Source organism: Python bivittatus, unplaced genomic scaffold (assembly GCF_059951505.1).
Source record: "Python bivittatus isolate LINGU-HERP-01145 unplaced genomic scaffold, Pbiv_v1 ctg000340_np1212, whole genome shotgun sequence".
Taxonomy (NCBI): domain Eukaryota; kingdom Metazoa; phylum Chordata; class Lepidosauria; order Squamata; family Pythonidae; genus Python; species Python bivittatus.
The window spans coordinates 5,045,238-5,064,837 of record NW_028277056.1 but is presented as its reverse complement, the minus strand read 5'-3'; the positions used below and the strand labels follow the sequence as shown (position 1 = coordinate 5,064,837).

General features: G+C 45.6%; 2 protein-coding genes across 3 annotated transcripts in view; both read right to left on the bottom strand.

The window, feature by feature from the left end:
• Positions 1 to 19,600, bottom strand: part of CAPN5 (calpain 5) — a 68,124-nt gene that overhangs the window by 22,465 nt on the left and 26,059 nt on the right. For both annotated transcript variants that reach the window (XM_088140474.1, XM_088140473.1), the window contains exon 3: positions 15,385 to 15,516. In XM_088140474.1, the coding sequence (XP_087996600.1) occupies positions 15,385 to 15,516 (132 nt within the window). The remainder of the gene's footprint in view (positions 1 to 15,384; positions 15,517 to 19,600) is intronic.
• Positions 6,083 to 7,524, bottom strand: OMP (olfactory marker protein). Its single transcript, XM_025172332.2, has one exon. The coding sequence runs from the start codon at positions 6,631 to 6,633 to the stop codon at positions 6,154 to 6,156; it is 480 nt and encodes a 159-aa protein (XP_025028100.1). The 5' UTR covers positions 6,634 to 7,524; the 3' UTR covers positions 6,083 to 6,153.

The following is a 19,600-nucleotide window of genomic DNA, read 5'->3' as shown; positions in this document are numbered from 1 at the left end:
CAATTTTCAACCAGAAGAGAAGACCCATTTGGCTATGAAATGAAGCAGCTTGAGATATCTCCAGAGAGTTTCAGTATGGACAAGATGATCCGAGGATAATGCTAACCCAGATCATGATAAGCAACAGTGCTCATTCCTGTGTTCCTGACTTTCATTCTCATTCCATGGGACCATGACCTCAACTCTTCCAACACACTTCCCCCAGACCCTTGAAATGCTCACTCATATTCTTTCCAGCCTACACTATACTTCACTATAATGATGGAGTCCAAGACTAAGATTCAGGGGACCATCATGTAAGGAACCATCTTATGCTGGTCTACGACCACAATGAAGATTTGATTGGAAACAACCATCTACAAGCTTCTCCATTCTCAGTGAAAACACTGGCCTCTTCCCTGGTTCACAGAAAGGAAGCAAAGAGAACATATAGAAGTCTTCACTCTAATCTACTTGGGAATATATTGGCTTTAGTTGGGGAGGAGTTCAACTGCTGGAATTCTTGTAGCCTCAGCCTTTAGCAATAAATCTTGCTAAAGAGAACTTTGTGAGAAACCTGCCTGGAAAAGGATCACTTTCAGTTTTAGGGTACTGCAAATGAGACTGACCTCTGAGCACAAACAGAGTGACCCCGCCTCTGCTTTCCTTCAACCCCCTTCCTTGAAATCACCTTTGTCCTCTCCTCCACCATGGCTCATGAGCCCCATGATTCCCAACCTTGGCTCCAGAGATGTAGCTAGATTCCTGTTCCTGTCACTCCAGCTAAGATGGCCAATGGTCAGAGGTGATGGGAGCTGCAGTCCAACACAGGGGGATCTGTAATTGGGAGCACCAATTTAGTATTGTGGCTTAAGTAATTCAGGGAAGCACTTGGCAGTGGTGTGAGCCTGTGTGAAAACAGCAACAGAACTTCTGTTACCCAACCCAATATTAGGTAAAAATAACAATACACTGAAGACACTCTTGATTCCAGGTAACTGTCTTCTTGGGTGTGTTAAGGAAGTTATCTGCCACTGCTTTCTTGGAAGATGTTTTTTCAATTTCCCAGTCCAGCCTACAGCTCTGCGATTTCCTGATAGTCTCCCATCCAAGTACGAACCAAGACCAACCCTGCTTAGCTTCCAAGATCAGTCAACGTCAGCTATTTTGGGGGCCATATATTCAGGTGGATATATTTTATTGGCTTTACCTGGATCAGGCAGACTTTGTTATGACCCGGCAAGAGAGTTCAAGAATGTAGCCAAGGAAATCTCAGTTAAGAGATTAAGGATAGGACTGAAGAAATCTGTAATTTATCAATTATTAAAAAGTTGGTTTTCCCCCCTAACAATCAAAATATGACCCAATTTTTCCCTATGGTATGGATTCTACAATATTGTACAAGAATAGAACACTTTCACAGGTAATTGGATATTTTGTCCTATATATGAGAGACATATTTAAGTGACTTATATGTTAATTCCTGGGAGGTTGTTTTTCCTGTGTTTGTTTTAATAATAATCTAATAATTTTTTATACTAACAATTATATTATCCTTTAGGCACTTGCAGATTACCTTTTTAAAAATTGTCCATGTTTCTTTGTTCTTAATTTTTTTCTTTGCTTTGTTTTCTCTGAATTAAAGAAAAATTGCAATAAAACATTTTAAAGAAAAGTTAACACCGAAAACCCAAAATCCTGAACTAAAATCGCCATCCTAGCTTATAACGCCACATATTTATTCCATGGGTTAGCCTTGCCGTCATACAGCTGGAGACGGCATAGTCTTTAATTTCTGTTTTTCTCCTTTGTCTGGCAACAGGGAAGAAAGACGGGCATGTATAGAACATTTAATGCAGTGTTTCTCAACCTTGGCAAGTTGAAGATGTGTGGACTTCAACTCCCAGAATTCCCCAGCCAGCCAGCCATGCTGGCTGGGGAATTCTGGGAGTTGAAGTCCACACATCTTCAACTTGCCAAGGTTGAGAAACACTCATTTAACGGATCAAACTAAGAAAGCTTGCCGCAACTTAGGGATCCAGAGAGATGCTCACCGATAGTTTCTGTGTCTTTAACCAATTTTTTCTTGCCCTTTTGAAAATGGGCTAGGAATTTGGGGGTTATTTCACTTGTAATAAGGTTTTTTTTAAAGATTTTTTATCCCACCTTTATTATTTTTATAAATAACTCAGGGCACTGAACACACCTAATACTCCTTCCTTTTCCTATTTTCCCCCCAACAACAACCCTGTGAGGTGGGTTGGGCTGAGAGAGAGGGACAGGCCCAAAGCCACCCAGCCGGCTTTCGTGCCTAAGGCGGGACTAGAACTCACCGTCTCCTGCTTTCTAGCCTGGGGCCTTCACTACTAGACCAACAGGAGATCTGTTGGGAAAGCTTCAGTTTCGATCTCTGAACCCATCAGGGAACCTACGTGGCTTTGTCCGGTTCTAAGAGTCTATGGACTGAAAATGACTTTGGTATGACGGCTTCCTTCAAGCATCAAGACTTCCATTCAAGCACCTGGACTTTCTGCAATGCCAGATGTTTCTAAACCCTCTACTTATTTCCAGTACTGGAATTTCTATCTTCTGGAATAACAGCAGGAAGGAGATACTTTCCCCCACATCCTACTATGATGCCTCATTTTGGCTGGGGCAGGGTGTGGTCCTGGGTGGGATGAACAAAGAAGGCTGGGTGTGTATGCCAAATATCTACTCCCAGGAAGGTCCCCCAAGGCATGAAGGTCTTCCCAGCTGCCCAGGAGGTGCTTATACTGGGTATCAGCAATATAGGAAGATACTAGAGGCAGATGACCGCAGCAAAGACATCATTTCGTCCTATTCAGGAGAAGAGAATGATAAAGCACTCCTGCATTTTTACCAAGAAAACCTCATGGATGGACAAGATAAAGTGACAGAAGGTCTGTCTCTGTGGTCATTAAGAGTCAAGACTGAATGGATGGCACGTAATTGTTCAATCAGGATGCATTTAGGGAGAAGATTCCCACCGCTCTGCCTGTTAGGTTCTTACAAATGTCTCGTTTGCTCACGCTTCTGATCTGCTTCCAGTGGAATCATCTGGAAATCTCCTTCATGCTAAACATACCTAGAAGGAAATCCTGCTCAGTGTGATTGCACCTCTCTGACCTAATCAGAAGAGTCCCAAGCAGGCCTTGCGCCTCGCCATTGGAAAAAACAGCCCAGCCTCGTCCTATTTTACAAATGTAATCTTATAAATTTAAACATTTTAAGCTCTTCCCCCCGGCCCCAATTGCTTTACTTTAATTATTTGATCCTGTGTGGGTCAAAGAAATCCGAGCCAACAGCATTTGGAATGAAGTCTATGATTTCATCTTCATCTCTAGGGGAGGGTAGTAAAGGCAGCATTTAAGCCAGGATCCCTAGCTTATTGAATACAAACATGGGCTAGTCAACAAGCCAAGTTGAGATAGCTTATGGCCTGGAGGGTTATTCCATCACATTCTGAACAAGCAGCAATTAACACTGGCACTAACGCATATTTCTAAACCTATCCTACAAAAACCAGAACAGCTTGTGCACCCTCCCCTAAAGAAACCCCCTCATCACTCCAACACTGAGATGCCCCACACTGCCAAGCTTGACTTTTCTCCTCACAAAGACCTTGCTTCGTATCTTGAACAAGTTCATTTTTGAAACAGTGCATATGCCATCCCCTCAGGTCTAGCAACACGCATCTTAGCTTGTAAGCAGGTCACCTTTGATTTAGCAGGTCAGGTTTGGCAACACTTCTCTTAATTGAAAGAAAGAAAGAAAGAAAGAAAGAAAGAAAGAAAGAAAGAAAGAAAGAAAGAAAGGAAGGAAGGAAGGAAGGAAGGAAGGAAGGAAGGAAGGAAGGAAGGAAGGAAGGAAGGAAGGAAGGAAAGGAAGGAAAGAAAGGAAAGAAAGGAAGAAAGGAAGAAAGAAAGAAAGAAAGAAAGAAAGAAAGAAAGAAAGAAAGAAAGAAAGGAAGGAAGGAAGGAAGGAAGGAAGGAAGGAAGGAAGGAAGGAAGGAAGGAAGGAAGGAAAAAGAAAGGAAAGAAAGGAAGAAAGGAAGAAAGAAAGAAAGAAAGAAAGATAAGAAAGAAAGAAAGAAAGAAAGAAAGAAAGAAAGAAAGAAAAAGAAAGAAAGAAAGAAAGAAAGAAAGAAAGAAAGAAAGAAAGAAAGAAAGAAAGAAAGAAAGAAAGAAAGAAAGAAAGAAAGAAAGAAAGAAAGAAAGAAAGAAAGAAAGAAAGAAAGAAAGAAAGATAGATCTCATAAGGGACAACTGTTGAGAGTCAACCTAGATGGGGCTACAGAGCCACCCTTGGTGCTGAGCAGGAAGAGGCTACCCCCGACTTCTTCGCAGGGATTCAGAGAAGAACAGGAGCTGTACCATCCTTCAGTTTCAAGTGGAAGACCACGTGTAGAGGAATACCCACCAACAGTTCCCACATGTTGGACGCCATCCTCCATTCCAAGACGATGATCCAACAATGTTCTGGAAGGGATGTTTCAAACTTTTCCCTTCCAACCCCCTACCCTAGACACCCCCCCCAAAAGTCTTTTTCTCTTCTCTCCTGTACATTCAATGCCCCATCAGCTGCTACGGATCCAACCCAAACAGAGTTCACGCTCTCCTCGGCATGGCAATCTGGAAAGCCCCAGCCGCTTCCTGCAGCCAGAATCCCAATGCATAAGGAAGGCACGTCTCTTTCCCTGTTGCACCCCGCTGCTGACAAAGGGAATTTGCTCCCAAGGAGACAGGCCCCCCCAAAGTCCCAGAAAACAAACTGTGAGAACTCCAACGGATTCCTGCAGCATTCGATTCGGTTGCACGATCTTCCATCAGGAAGGGGTTCCCAAACCATGGGTGTGGACGATTCCCCCTTCCCATTCAAAGCCTTGAGCAAAAAAGAAACATCTCAGAGTGACTCAAGCAAACGAGCCAATTTTGGGTGCCTGTGGGCAAAAGGCTTCTCTGATCAGGCAAGGCGAAGGGATGCTGTTGAGAGCTTTTCATTCTACTTCCATTGAACTCAGCCGGGAAATTTTTTAAAAAAAGCTTCTTTCAAACCTCAGATTTGCACGAAGAAAAAACAATTGCTTCTCTTTACAGGAATTTAATCACTGTGCAGCGGGGTGTTCTTTTTTGGAGGTGGCAAATCATTTATTCACATGGCAAAACAAGGTAGGGGAGTGTTTTTCAAGCTTGGCAACTTTAAGATGGGTGGACTACAACTCCCAGAATTCCCCAGCCAGCAAGGCTGGCTGGGGAATTCTGGGAGTTGAAGTCCACCCATCTTCAAGCTGCCAAGGTTGAAAAACACTGAGCTAGAGGATGGAACTGACCCCACGATCCTGAAGTTCAGATTCACATCTAGCGACTGATCCACCAGGAAGTCAAGCTGTTACCTCTGGTCTTCAGTTTCCAATTTAGAAAATTGTGCCGATTTTGCAAAAGGGTGAACAGGAGGGAAAAAGAGGGCCTCTGTTTAATACTTGCATGCTTAAAGTGCTCTAACTGATGGGGGGGGGTGGCGGCGCTGGAGAAAGAAATAAAATAAGAAGTTAGGGAAACGTCATAATTAAAACAAAAATCAAAGTTTTTCCTAGCATCCGTGAAAATGAGGGCTTACTTTGAAAGGAAAGAAGTTTAAAATCGTCAGGTTCCCGGGTTTAGGCAATGCTCTGGAGAACCGTGCAAATTACTGCAATGAATCAGACTGAAGGGAACCTCAAGGTATCCCTGTTTTCTTCACATCCAGCCCTGCTGGGTAGGCTCCTGAACCCCTCCATGGGCCTATCCACGTTTGCACTGTAGGGAGGTCTTGAGTGTGGGAGGGATGCTCCAAATTTTCAAAAGGATGCGCAAGGCGCCTTCTGCACAAGCCAGGCCAGCTGCTGTTTTGGAATCCGACAGAAGGCCTTCCATGTTCCAAACAGCAGATTTCCCCATCCCGGCAGCGGAGGGATGCTGTTTGAATCCTTGGAGCTGCTCTCGGCATCAGGTCAGGCTGGAGGTCAGGGAGGGCAAAGGAGAAGGCATCAATTGTGCATTTCAGAAGTGCGGCTCTTTGGGCTTCGAAACCAAGCAACCGCTGGAGCCGCAGAGCCCAAAGCAGGAGAATGAAAGCAGAACATTTCGGGGGGGGGGGTGCCAAAGAGGACAGAATTCAGACTCTGAATGTCACCGAGCATTTGAGGTGAGCTGGCTCGAGACCATCGGCGAAGGCCACCAGGAAATACATCACCTTCCGAATTTTGGCCAGCTCCACCAGCCGCTCTCCAAACTCCAGAGCATCAGCTTCATCGCACTCCACTTCCTGCGCCTCCGGCTTCTTCCAAAAAACCCCAACCGGTTCCAGGAGCTGCCTTCGCATAAGGTTGGTCAAGTCCGGGGTCCAGTGCTGAGAAGTTCCAGTGACGGTGGCCTTGCCTGGCTTGTCCAGGGCCACATTCCAGCGCAGGAAACGGAGGCCGTGCTGGCGAGAGAAATCCACTCGGAAAATGAATTCGTTTGCCTGGAGGAGTTTCTCGCCGTCCTGAGGCTTCTCGTTCTTGTGCTGGAGGCTCTTCACCCGGATTCTCATGCACTTGGTTAGCTGGACGTCTTGGACCAAGGGCAGTTCCAGCTCGGCAGCCTCTGAACTCATAATTCTCCTGCGCCACCTCTTCTTCCCGATCTCCTTCTGTGGCGAGACTCTGCAGGGCAGCGCGGTCCTGCAAGTGGCCGAGATGTTTGGCAGGCAACAGGAAATAGGATCTGCTTCTCTCGCTGGCTGGCTGGTACCCCAGTGATGCTAAGCAACCTGGGCCAGGGAAGCAGAGTGCCCGAGGGGGTTTCCTCTGGGCCCCTCATTTCCCAGGGAGGAACACGTTCATAGATGGTTACAATCATCTACGGAGCTGAGTCTCTTGACATCTGCTGCCCTAACAACCTGGCTTAACAACCGTTCCCAAGCAAGAACACGTTTAGCTTTAAATGAGGTCCCCTCGGGGCAAAGGGGGCTCCCTCCTGGACAGGGGGAGGAAGGGAGGGAGAGATTGACTTTTGGGGAGAGCTTTTCAATAGGCACCATGCATCTGGAGCAAGGACTTGGTCCCGGTACCGTTGAGTCTGTAATAAAACCTACCCAGATTGTAACGTACATCCATCTTTTCCCCATGTCTTGTTTCCTCTGTGGAGGAGCCGTCCAACCAAATTTTAGCCCTCGAGACTGGCAAAAATACAACTCCCATGCTTCCCAACCAGCCTGTGGTCAAACGGCGGGGGGAAGGAGGAGATGTCGAAGAAGGCTTTCTATCAAGGTAATTGCAAACGTTTTTCCTAATGGTGATTGAAACCCAGGCAGTCTGCCCAATGGCCCTGGTTCCAGAGTCTTTTAGGATTTAAAGAGGGTTTTTAGAAACCAAGCCCTTGGAATTCTGCCCGGGTATTTGAGTGGTAGCTGGCAAAATGCTTTTGACCCCGCCAAATGGGAGTCACGACTGGATGTTTTGATCAACAGCTCTGCAGCTGCATTGTGAACCAGATGAAACCTCTAGCAAACCTCCAGAGCAGTGTTTTTCAACCTTGGGAACTTGAAGATGGGTGGACTTCAACTCCCATGCTGGCTGGGGAATTCTGGGAGTTGAAGTCCACCCATCTTCAAGTTCCCAAGGCTGAGAAACTCTGTTCTGGAGGATTAACTTGGAGCATCAATCCACCAGAGAGGACACAGCCTCTCTATTTTCCAAGATCTTCCCAATGCAGTTCTCCCCAGTTTAGGAAGAGACCAAATTATGTGACTGGCCCCAGAAACAGAGGGGGCTTCAAAAATTACCCCACCCAGGTTTTCTAAGCCCACTGCAAGCACAGTGAAAGGGCCCTCAGAGGTTTAGACCTGCTTGTAATGGACTCAGCAACATCAGCATCACCACAGTTCTTCCAATCATCCTGGCTAGTTGCTTTCTTGCAACAAGTTAAATGTGCCAGGTCTGTGTTATTCTCAGCTGCCGTTGTGGGTTGCTAAGATGTTTCCACAGCAGTGCCCAGGTGCATAATGGGGGCCTCACAGTTGGCTTTCCCTATTCATAATACTAGAGTTGGGAGGAACCTTGGAGGTCACCTAGTACAACCCCCTGCTCAGTGCAGGTCCACAAGAGCATCTCTGACAGTCAGGCAATGCTACAGATAGTCCTCAACTTATGACCACAATAGGGACCGGAAAATTCATTATTAAGCAATGCGGTTGTTAATCAAGGCATCACATGACTACACCCAATTTTACAACATTTTTTGCGCCAGTCATTAAGCCAATCACATGGTCGTTAAGTGAATCATGAGGGTAAGCAAATCATGTGGTCCCCCATTGATTTTTCTTGTCAGAAGCCAGCTGAAGGTCACAAATAGCGATGACCCCAGGACACTGCACCTGTTGTAAATACACGCCAGTTGCCAAGTGCCCGAATTTTGATCACATGACTGCTGGGACGCTGCGACAGTCGTTAGTGTGAGGATTGGTCATAAGTCACTTTTTCAGCACCGTCGTAACTTAGAACAGTCACTAAATGAATGGTTTTAAGTCGAGGACTACCTGTACTGGGAAAACTATGCTTTGAGAAGAACACAGCAATGGATCTGAGACTCTGCAAAGTGGCTCCTGTCATGTACTTGACTTAATGCCTGTCAGATGCCTTCAAGGTAATAATGTTTGAAGATGTGTGAACCTGTTTCCAGGGCATGCCTGGTATGGAGGTTGGGCACCATCTCTCCTTGTCAGCATGTGATCTAAAAAAAAAAGAAGGCCCACACCCATGTCTTCCCTGCAGGCCCTAAAGTGGCTGAGGATAATGGAAGCTGACGTCTAACACATCTGAAAGCATCAAATTGGGGGATGCAGTCCACTTTACAGCCCAGCCTGCTGCAGACACAGGGCAAAGAGCTTTATTTCCAAATTAAGCAAGCCGACAGGGAGATAAGAAAGGAGGAAAACAGAGTTCTTGATTTTGTTCTGGCGAGGGCGGCTCTGTTCATGCAACCCAGCTCACTGGGCCAGTTAAAGCAATGGGCAAAGCTTGGCTCGTTTTAACCTTCGGCTCTCTTCGTTTTATTTTGGCAGCCTTGAAAGCTGGGCAGATCCAGGACCCTACAAGGTTTGGCGCCTTGTGCAAAGTTATTTTAAAAAGAGGTTATTTGGTAGCCTGGTCATTTGGTAGCCTTGCAAACACCGTCCCTACCAACATACCTCCTCAGAAATATAACCATTCCTATATAGGTTTATTGCTGACTGGAAACCCCTTACAGACTTCTTGTGTGAAACAGAAAAAAAAAAGAACGTATGATTTATGGTTTTGTTGATTAGCAGGATAGATTATGGAAAGAAGAGAGTCATGTTGTAATCATAGAATAAGAAGTAAATTTATAATTGTATTTATAATGGCTGTAAAGAAGATCAGAAGCTACTTCTTTGTATCTGTTTTCTTTCTTTTCCATTTTTCTTTTACTTTCTTTCCCCTTTCTTGCTCTTTTAGCTTTCTCTTTGACTTCTTTTTCTTTTCTTTTTCTTGCTTTACATTAGGTTTGTATTCGTTTTTAATCTTCCTTTTTAAAAAAGTCTTTAATAAAAATCAGATACCATCGCTTCTTCTGATGTCAAGGAGGTGTGCGTGGGTTGGCAACGTGGCAAGTCAAAGAACAACCTCTCACGTTACCTGCAATGGGTGTGTCTTCTCCCTTCTGCCCATTCACCCCCCTTCTCTCCCATCTATCAGAGCATTAAAAACAATCACCTTCTGCCCCAGTGGAGAGATGGGCCAAAGGGGCCCGGAGAAAAATGGGTTTTCTGCAGTTGAGGGGGGAGGAAGTGGCCAGTTTAGGTAACAGAACCCACATGTTGACTTATTCTCTAACGCACTTTCTCACTGGTTGAATGTGGAAGAGGGAGCAATATAGTCCTTGCACCTAGAAAACTAGCTGGCCAAGCATAAAACCTTTCTCAAAGCCATTTCTTTTCCATGCAAGCTTTCTGGGTGTCAAATGTATGATTCCCTGCCCACTCTCAAGAAGAGCCACCACTACCCCCACTTGGGCCCTCCAGATCCGTCAGGTTACCCACTCCCATCATTCTCAGCCACACAGAGAATATTCCAAGGGGCAACCTTCTTGCACGGTGCGAAGACAGCTCTGCTGTTTTGAGCCTTTAGAGTGGAGGAAAGAAGAAAGCCACAAAGGGTCCACTGAAGAGCTGGTCCAAAGACAGCAAAGGGCCAAGGACTGGAAAATTATTTCCACTTACGAACAACCCTCCCTTAGGGCAGCAGTTGGAAAATGCAAGGCAGAAGAAGCCCTGAAACCTTCAAAGGAGGCCCAGGACTTGGTTCTCCTGCCCTGGTTACAGCAGAACTGGGTCTGGTTAGGGATCTCACGATGGAAAGGTATGACACAGCCCATGGAAAGATGAAACTTCTTTGATGCGCCACCTTCTGAATTTCATTCATCACGAGGTTCTCTGGAGGCTTCGATCGGAGGATTACAACACAGCAAGAGAAGCACAATACCTCTTTCTAAGGTGCCTTTGACACCATGGATGTTGCTGGTCAAGCGACTCAGTGGCCCCGTTGGTGGCATCTAGTCAACCTTGGCTGATTTAGGAAGCTTGGAAGTTTTGGATTTGGACTCTTTATCAGGAAGTGGGGTGGTATCAAGCATGGGGGAAGCCAAAAAGAATCGTATTATTGGATATTAGTAGGTTTATGGGAAAATCTTTAGATGTTAAAGATGTTAATGTAATGTTGAATGATATACCAAAGCTCTGGAGTTTGACTGTTCATCAGGAATTGGGGTAGTATTGAGCATGGGGGTGGCAAAAAGAATTATATTAAGAAATTGGGAAAGTGATGTTATTCCAGATGTCAAGGAATGGTGTCGGAAAGGTGTGATCTATCAGTTTTGGGAAAGGCAATATTTTCCACTAACCAAAGGATGCAGCAATATGTGTTACTATGGCAGAGATTCAGTGATATCTTACAATAATATCTTGTACTGTTCATATTATAGTAGTGAATTCATTGGTATAACAGTGACTTATCAGTCACATAAGATAGATTTTTTTTCTTTTTTCTTCATAGTTTGCATTTTTAGTTTGTACTTTTAATGTTTTTAAAATTTCTTTTTTTTTAAGATTAAAGATTGTTTTGTTACAAAAATAAAGTCATAAAATATTTTAAAAATTGGCTGATTTAGGAAGCTAAGTAGGGCTAGCCCTGGTTGCAACTTGGATGAGAGACCACCATGAAATCCTAGGTCTGAAGTTGAAAAAACACCCTGGAGGAAGGCAGCAGTGAACTATTTCTACAGCGTTATCAAGAAAACTGTAAGAGCATGTCCCATAAGTAACGAGCCAACCTCTTACAAAACTAATAATAATATAATACACTAAAGTAAATCTTGATTTAACAGACCACGATCTAGCAGAGGCGACTGACAAGCATGAAGTATCTGAACTAGTCAAGATGAGGCACTTAAAAGCATGTTGATTTCTGTCCAATCGACTCAAATGACATAAATGTATTTCAGTTGCACAATGCTATCATTAAGCAAATCACGTCAAATGATGCAAATGATATAATTTGCATAATCGGGGATTGGAGCAAACGACATAATGCACTGCAACCGATGGATTTTCAGATTTAAGAGGCTCCTCCAATCTGTCTGTCAAATGGAGGGTTTGCTGTACTCAAATTCAGCCCCCTGATCGCAACTAAAAGTCAACAGCAACACAAAACCCTAAAAGGCCTGGAATAAAAGCATGTTTGCATCTCCAGTGGCTTTAAATTCCATGCCCTAAACTGCAATGTGGAAAAAAGGAGCATGGATTTTGACCTCTAACATCATCTCCAAAAAGGGCTCTGTTTGTGGTGGGACCTATAGGCATATCCTCCCTAAACTGACCGCTTATTTTCCTATGCTTCCTATCCACCATTTCAATGTGGTTCACTAAATACAAACACCAACAATTAAAGGAATACAAACTGCCTGGAACCTTTTATGGGGAGAAAAAGTGGGGTGGGGGGGGCAACCAAAATAAAGCCCCATTTCTCCAATGTTCACATGAAGAAAGAGGGCTTCAAAAAGGCACCCAAAAGATGTAATGGGAGGTGTTCGTTCAATTTCAAGTGATAGCACTCCAAGTTACAGGTGGCACCAAAGGATACATTTAGACCTTGTTTAGTGACCATTCACAGTTATGACAGTGATGAAAAAGTAAAGTTCTCAGGTCTGTAAAGCAAAGGAAAGCTGAAGGAAGATCATAAGCATGGTCACTGTTTCACTTAGTGACTGCTTTGCTTAATGACTGAGTTGCTGGTCCCAATTGTGGTCACTAAACAAGGACTGCCTGTAGAACATCCAGCCTGCATTGTGTAGTCCACGCAGGAGACCTACGCTGAGGATCTCAGTGATCTACCAGCTTTGCAATGGCCAAACTGGTCTGCCAGCTCTCACGTTCCTATAGTTGTCTAGGATCTTATGTGTTGCGTGGAGATAACACAAAGCAACTTGGATATTTCTTTTTACAAAGAAGATGCTCTAGTGCAGATTCAGCTGGGAGAGCTGGTTCAGGTCTCTGCGCTACTCAGGGCTCCATGGAGAGTTCGGACACGTTTGGGGAACTGGTGTAAGAGTGCCCACCCTCTAATGAGAGCAAACTTTTCCTTTCTTTGTAAGGGACACAAGACGAAAGCCAAGGTGCTTTGCTTCCGCTCAGCTCAAAAGGCCAAGGTGGAAAATTAGCATTGAGCAAACAAACAAAAGGAGACTCGGAGTGTCAAGGGAGGACTGTGGAGATCTGAAATAATAAGGCTCTGGTGAGCTTCTTCTTCTGCTTGAATGATGTCCCCCAGGAGCAGGCTGTGGGGACGGGGGGAGCAGAAGCAAGATACTTCCAAGGAAGGACGGGGAAAAGGCGGATAATGTCTGGCAGCCAGATAGGGATGATAAGGGAGGGAATGTAGTTTCTCCAAGCAGATGTTTCTGTGGCGGAATCAGACCACGGATGTCTTCACATAAACCCCCTTTCCAAGACCGTGAAAGATCTAGTGGCTGGTGATGAGTGTTGGGGTGGCTTTGTTGTAACCAGACTAAGCAGGCTGGGTCAATATGGCCTATTCGTTACTCACTCTCTGTAGTTCCTATTCTCCATCTGGGAATGTCGGGAACTGTGATTCAAAGACATCTAGAGGGTCATCAGGCTGGAGAAGCAAGTCTCCAGCAGAGAGAGATCACAACAACTTCAGTTATACTTTAGGTAATGCTTTGTGACACAGAAAGTGTTGGTCTGTCTGGACACTGAAGTTCCCTCCCTATAGGAGGTCTGTGGGGTCTGGGAGACACAGCAGGCCTTCTCTGCAGCAGCCCCCACCTCGTGGAATACTCCCCCCTCCACGAAGTACATGAAGACCCCACCTTGGTGCAATTTCATAAACAGGCGAAAGCTCTTTTATTCCGATGCACTTTCAATCCCATCTGACTGATGCCAGGCCTTGATTTTTATTCTTGCTTTGCTCTGTGAATATCTTTATTTGATTTTTTTTTCATATTCATTTGGGAGGGGGGGAGGAGGAGGAGGAGGAGAAGGAGAAGGAGAAGGAGGAGAAAGAAGGAGGAGAACGAAGGAGGAGGAGGAGGAGGAGAAAGAGAAGGAGAAGGAGAAGGAGAAGGAGAAGGAGAAGGAGGAGGAGGAGAAGGAGAAGGAGGAGAAAGAAGGAGGAGGAGGAGGAGGAGAAGGAGAAGAAGGAGAAGGAGAAGGAGAAGGAGAAGGAGAAGGAGAAGGAGAAGGAGAAGGAGAAAGGAGGAGGAGGAGGAGGAGGAGAAAGGAGGAGGGGGAGGAGGAGGAGGAGGAGAAAGAGAAGGAGAAGGAGGAGGAGGAGAAAGAGAAGGAGAAGGAGGAGAAGGAGGAGAAAGGAGGAGAAAGGAGGAGGGGGAGGAGGAGGAGAAAGAGAAGGAGGAGGGGGAGGAGGAGAAAGAGAAGGAGAAGGAGGAGAAAGGAGGAGGGGGAGGAGGAGGAGAAAGAGAAGGAGAAGGAGAAGGAGGAGAAAGGAGGAGGGGGAGGAGAAGGAGAAGGAGTTGTTTGATGCTGTACACTACCCAGAGTCCTGAGGGAATGGGGCAGGTTGCAAGTACAGTTAAATAAATAACTACGTAGGAGAAACCACCCACCCCATTAACAAATACAGCAAAAGCTGACCTGTCCTTTGTGAATTACTCCAGTATCACCTACGCCAACTTTCTCTGCTGTCCTCTGGGTGTCTCAGAATGAATGACAACTCCCAGAATTCTCCAGGGGCCATGCTCGCAGGGGATTCTGGGAATTCTAAAGACTGCACATATGGTTTAAGCACCACATTGGGGAAGGCTGAGTACGCTCGATAGCAGCTGCCTTCTAGAGACCCGTATGCCTTTTCCATCTTCAAGGAGAAAAAGAAAACGCCCAGAGCTGCCGCTGAAAAGAACCACAACGTTCAAAAAGAGAGTGCCGTTCCTATAGAAAGCTCACACAGACAAAAGTCCACGCAGGTTGCGGCTGTAGTACGTGCAAAAACGCCAATCCGTTTTAAAAGAACAAACTTAAATCACTACATTAAATCACTGCAAACCGTTAAATGCACACCCTCCGTAACTCCGCATCTTCACAACATCCCTGGTGAGGGGCGGGAGCAGAGAGTTTCTCACAACACAGACATAATTCTCACAGTCCAGTCAAACATTACTTGCCTACCCGCCTGCCTGCCTGCCTGTCTCTATACCTGTTTATTCAGAAGCACAAATTGTACAGCGTTTTGCACAGATCGAAATCCACCAGGCCTCCACTAGAAGGCGATACTTCTCTCCAGGAAGGGAACGCTATAAAGCAAATTTCTCTCATCCTATTGTCCTCAATGGACAGGCAAACGGCAATACAACGATTCATCAATATCCACATTTTTTCCATCACGCTTTCCAACCAGGAAAAGAGTACCAGATTGCATCCCACAGGGAGAAAGTGCCTGAAAAACTATGCATGTTTGGAAGAGGGCATACCATAGCAAAATATGGCTGCATTTTGGTTTGCATTATATTGATGCTCTGCATTTTGAGTGAAGTCCTTGAGAAATAAAAAACTGAGGTACAAGAGAACAAATTCACCTCTGTCCCTACCCACCCCTCACCCTCTACTAAGAACTGCATTTTTTCTGGGATTTGCGCAATACGTGGAAGCACGCCGTCACAGAACGGGCTAGGTCTGCACCAGCCTCCTTTATGGAGGAGGTAAGATGACCCATCACTCGCTGTGCAAATACAGGCCCAGATCACACCACGGTTAAGCACGTTGTGTCAGCACAGCCACGGGAGCCAAGGAGATTGGTTTTTCCAAGCCTGTTGTTACCTTCTGCCACAAGGCCTCCCTGGACGCCAGCGCGGAGCACGCAGCCACAAACCAGCAATTTCCCACCTGCCCCTGGTGTAAGTCGTGGGAGCTGATTCCGTCCACAAAGAGGTGGGGGTCCTCACAGATGTCCTGCAGGGAGAGAGAGAAACAGGCCGTGAGAAGGCGGCGGGCGTGGGAAAATTTGGACGCAGAAGTTCAAGACATTATTAACCCGTTGTCCCCCAATCTTCCCCTCTAGCGCATGAACCTGGGGAAGGAGGCATAATTGATGTGTTTGCTAGAGCTTTGCATCTTGACTTTCTCCTAGCTTATGGAAACACAAAAGCACTCTCTCCTCAAATTTTAACACCCCTTCCCAACCACAACCATGCAAGATAGACTGGGCTGTCATCCTATTCCAACTACCAATTTAACCGGGTCAGTGATGCAGTCCTATTCCAACAACTGACTTAACCAGGTCAATGGTGCGGTCCTATTCCAACAGCCAACTTAACCGGATCAGTAATGCCTTGCATTTAAATTGAAGTCAGTCATGTACAGATGAAGCTACTCCCATCCAAACCTGTGATGTGATGGGTATATTTAAACCCTGACCATTTTAGCCTAATCAGCCCTCCAAGAAAAAGAGCTGGAGGGAAAGAACAGTCAAAAAAGCAAGCCTCTCTATTAAGAGAACTCACTGCCCAAGCTTGGCAGAACAACCCTGTGATGGCTGAGCCATGCCAACGTTGCCTTCCTGGCCAACAGGGAAGGGAGCAGTAATGCCATAAGACCTTGCCAGTGCCCTCCTGGGACAAGGGCAGAGAGATACTGGATGCTCCTTGGTGAAGGCAGGCAGAGTCTCTGCATTCCCCCAATGGTGACATTGAACCCCGTTAGAATGATGGTCTGTTGCCAGAATCCCCAGTAAGCAAATCTGACCAGGTTCACGGCTAACTGGGTTAGACAGTGCACCACAGGGTCAGTGAGCTTCCATCACTGAGGGTGAACTTAAACCTGGTTCCTTCCAGGGGAAAAATAAATACATAAAATGGATGTACGGCAAAAATGGAACGGAAGGAAACTTGCAACAGGAAAGGGGTTTTTTTGAGCAGAATGGAGCCTTTTAGCAGTTTTGTAAGGGTCATTACAAATAAAATTTTATTTTGCAGGTCACTACAGGTGACGCGGATTTCCATGCAGACAAGAGAACAGATTGCTATAGGAAGCATGCAATAATTCACCCTTGTATCTGTGCAGAGCAGAGATGTCCAGCAGGTGGCTGGAAACTCCTTCTCCGTGGTTCGTGCAGAAATGCAACCAACTGCTAGTCGAAGACATGACAGGCTGGTTGCTTTTGGGAGCTCACTTACACCACCGCTGTCAGGGCAACCTTGCAACTCTGCCTTGGAGACCTGATGCTCCCCCACATTGCATGCAAAAGATTCCAGCTTGGATGCCCAGCATGTACAGTTCAGTCAACCCATGGTAGGAGAAAGGAAATTGAGAAGATCCCCTCCAGCAGTCTCTGAAAACTAGAAGGCCAGAAAACCATCTCTCCCGTGCTTGAGAGACCTAGTTAATTGGCTAGAAGAAACTGGAAGCTACCAGGTTGGTGTGGAGCACACGAGTTCTGATCAATGAAGAGGACCACCTGTCGGTGGCTGGTGACCATACTTCTATATCTGTGTTTGTGTGTGGGGGGGATTCTTGCATTTTTAGGGAGAGATGTAGGCTTGCTTTAAAAGGAAAAAGGAAACTACTTCTAGTTTATTTTACAGTACTTCTTTGAACATTTCCCACTTCAACATGACAGCACAGTACGTGCCATTGTTGTCAGATGGCTAAAGAAGACTTTGGGGGCCTCCAAGCAGTTCTGGTGCTGAGCTCTGGGAAAAGTCAACAACCATCTGAACTGAAGGAAGGAAATCCTGGGTGGCTTTCTACCCCATAATTGTTTACATCCCTTTCATTTCTTTCTCAGACTCACCACGTGGCAAAAGTCCGATCCCACTCCTCAGCGGAGCCCCCCTTTAAAACCACTACCTAACCCACGTCCTTTCTGAATTTGCACCGTTGCACCAGCGAGCGAGGGGAAAATCTAATTCTTTCTCGCCTATACAGGGAAGCATAAATCAGAGTGGGTGGGGAGAGCAGAGATGAATGCAGATCTGCCTTTCTGCGACCCATTTGTAGGTGGGATGCCCTGGAGAACAATGTCTTCTCTCTCCAACACCAAGTGACCTCTAGCCTGTCATAAAGTCATTTTCCAGAAAGGTTAGCCCCATCTTGCTGCTCATCTGTGCATTGCGTGCACTGCATTGGCAAGAATGGAGAACATCTGCTTTGGGGACTGACAATGCAGAATCTCAAGTTACTGCTAACTCTTTCCTTCTATGGCAGTGTTTCTCAACCTTGGGAACTTGAAGATGGGTGGACTTCAACTCCCAGAATTCCCCTGCCAGCGTTGCTGGCAGGGGAATTCTGGGAGTTGAAGTCCACCCATCTTCAAGTTCCCAAGGTTGAGAAACACTTCTACAGAATCTCCACCATCCCATTTGGGAGAGGGCATTGAGAAACTCACTGGAAGCCCACCTCTCACTACAACACTGGAGACTAGCACTTAAAAAAACTTCTCCAGATGCATCAGAAAAGCAGTGAGTCATCCCAAAATTCCTTCTCTTGCGAATTCATCCATCCAAAAAGGCCAATGGGGCTTCCTTCAAACTTGACCCAAACATCCTCTTCTGACCACATCACAAATACGGCTCGTACCAAGGGAACCAGATCCCAAATCCACCAAGATTGGAAACCAACCACATGAAGCAAAGCCAAGCAGGTGGAGAAGGCGCTTGATAGAAGTGACTGGATTATTCTTGTATTTGTTTTGGTTTTTTTAAGAAGAGAAATGCCCCCAAACGTCCTCCATTTAGGAACGCCTCGCTCTGCAGAAGCCAACTAGGCCGCTGCATGAATCTGACATTTAGCAAGTAGGAAAGGAGAAATCTAGAGGATTTATAGAATCATTAGTGCATTCATTTTTAATTAAGCATTCGCTTTATAGCCAACCAATTAACACTGGCGTGTTCACAAAACCTCAGAAGTGATATTAAATACTGAAGGATATTGCTAACATACCAAAACACCCGACCATGCTAAAGAATGTCCTCCGGATTAAATATCAGCCTCCGCCCAAATCAACTAACCAACTCTCAGATTCCCTATTCAGCCACACCCATCTTCACAAAGGCTTCTTGACCTCATGCACGCATCGCGTTAAGTCATGATTAACTATGGTTTGTCGAACAAGCGAGGCGGGCACATTTGCACGGAAGGATTTGTCCAACATACTTAGCCATAGCAAACCCATCACATCATGGTTAATAACAACCAATATTTATTTAAGGCCAAAAGACCCGAATAGCAACTTATCTTGATATGTGATCCAGTGTTTTGTGGAAGACAGAGGTCTTAAATCACTTGGCATGGATTGCTAAATCAAGGGCTGGAAATGGGGGTTAATCCAGATCATGCTGGATCTGCATAGTTTTTCTCCTGGCCTTCAGATTCCTGTTTAGTCACCTTTGGGATGCAAAGGAACAGTTGCTAACCATCAAGGGGGGACCCTTCTTCTCCTGCGCCTGGGTGCAATTTGGCAAAATAGCAACTGGCTCCAATTTCATTCAATTAAACGCTTGTTGGTTCACATCAAGCCAGAAGTCACACAGCAAAATGAGTGTAGCTAGCATGGACGAGAAATTAAATTTGGCACTCTCAGCCAGGAAAGCCTGTTTTTCATTAACAAGGCATTACAGGACTACAATTTTTCGAGTGATGTGGCCAAGCCAAATCTCCTTCAGGACCATAAATCAAGACAGACAGTCTAGAGCAGTGTTTCTCAACCTTGGCAACTTTAAAACGGGTGGACTTCAACTCCCAGAATTCCCCAGCCAACAAGATAGATAAAACAATATATATTGTTCCTTCAAACAGCATACTAAGCCTACTGGGTATTTCTGCCCATAGGCTGGGTGGGTTCAGACAACATACTTGGCACACACACTTGTGTTCTCTCTGTCATTACCAAGAATAGTAAGACGACCTCCCTGGGGTGTCCAAAAGGGCAGGGTCAAGAAACATAGCTTGCTCTGCTCTGGCAAATAAACCATCACTGTTTAACATGAGGGCTAGGTTCACACAACAAGAACCTGGCTTCACCCAACCCAATAAACCA

Coding starts and splice junctions, on each gene's coding strand:
- OMP (XM_025172332.2), bottom strand. CDS start 6,633: ATGAGTTCAGAGGCTGCCGAGCTGGAACTGCCCTTGGTCCAAGACGTC.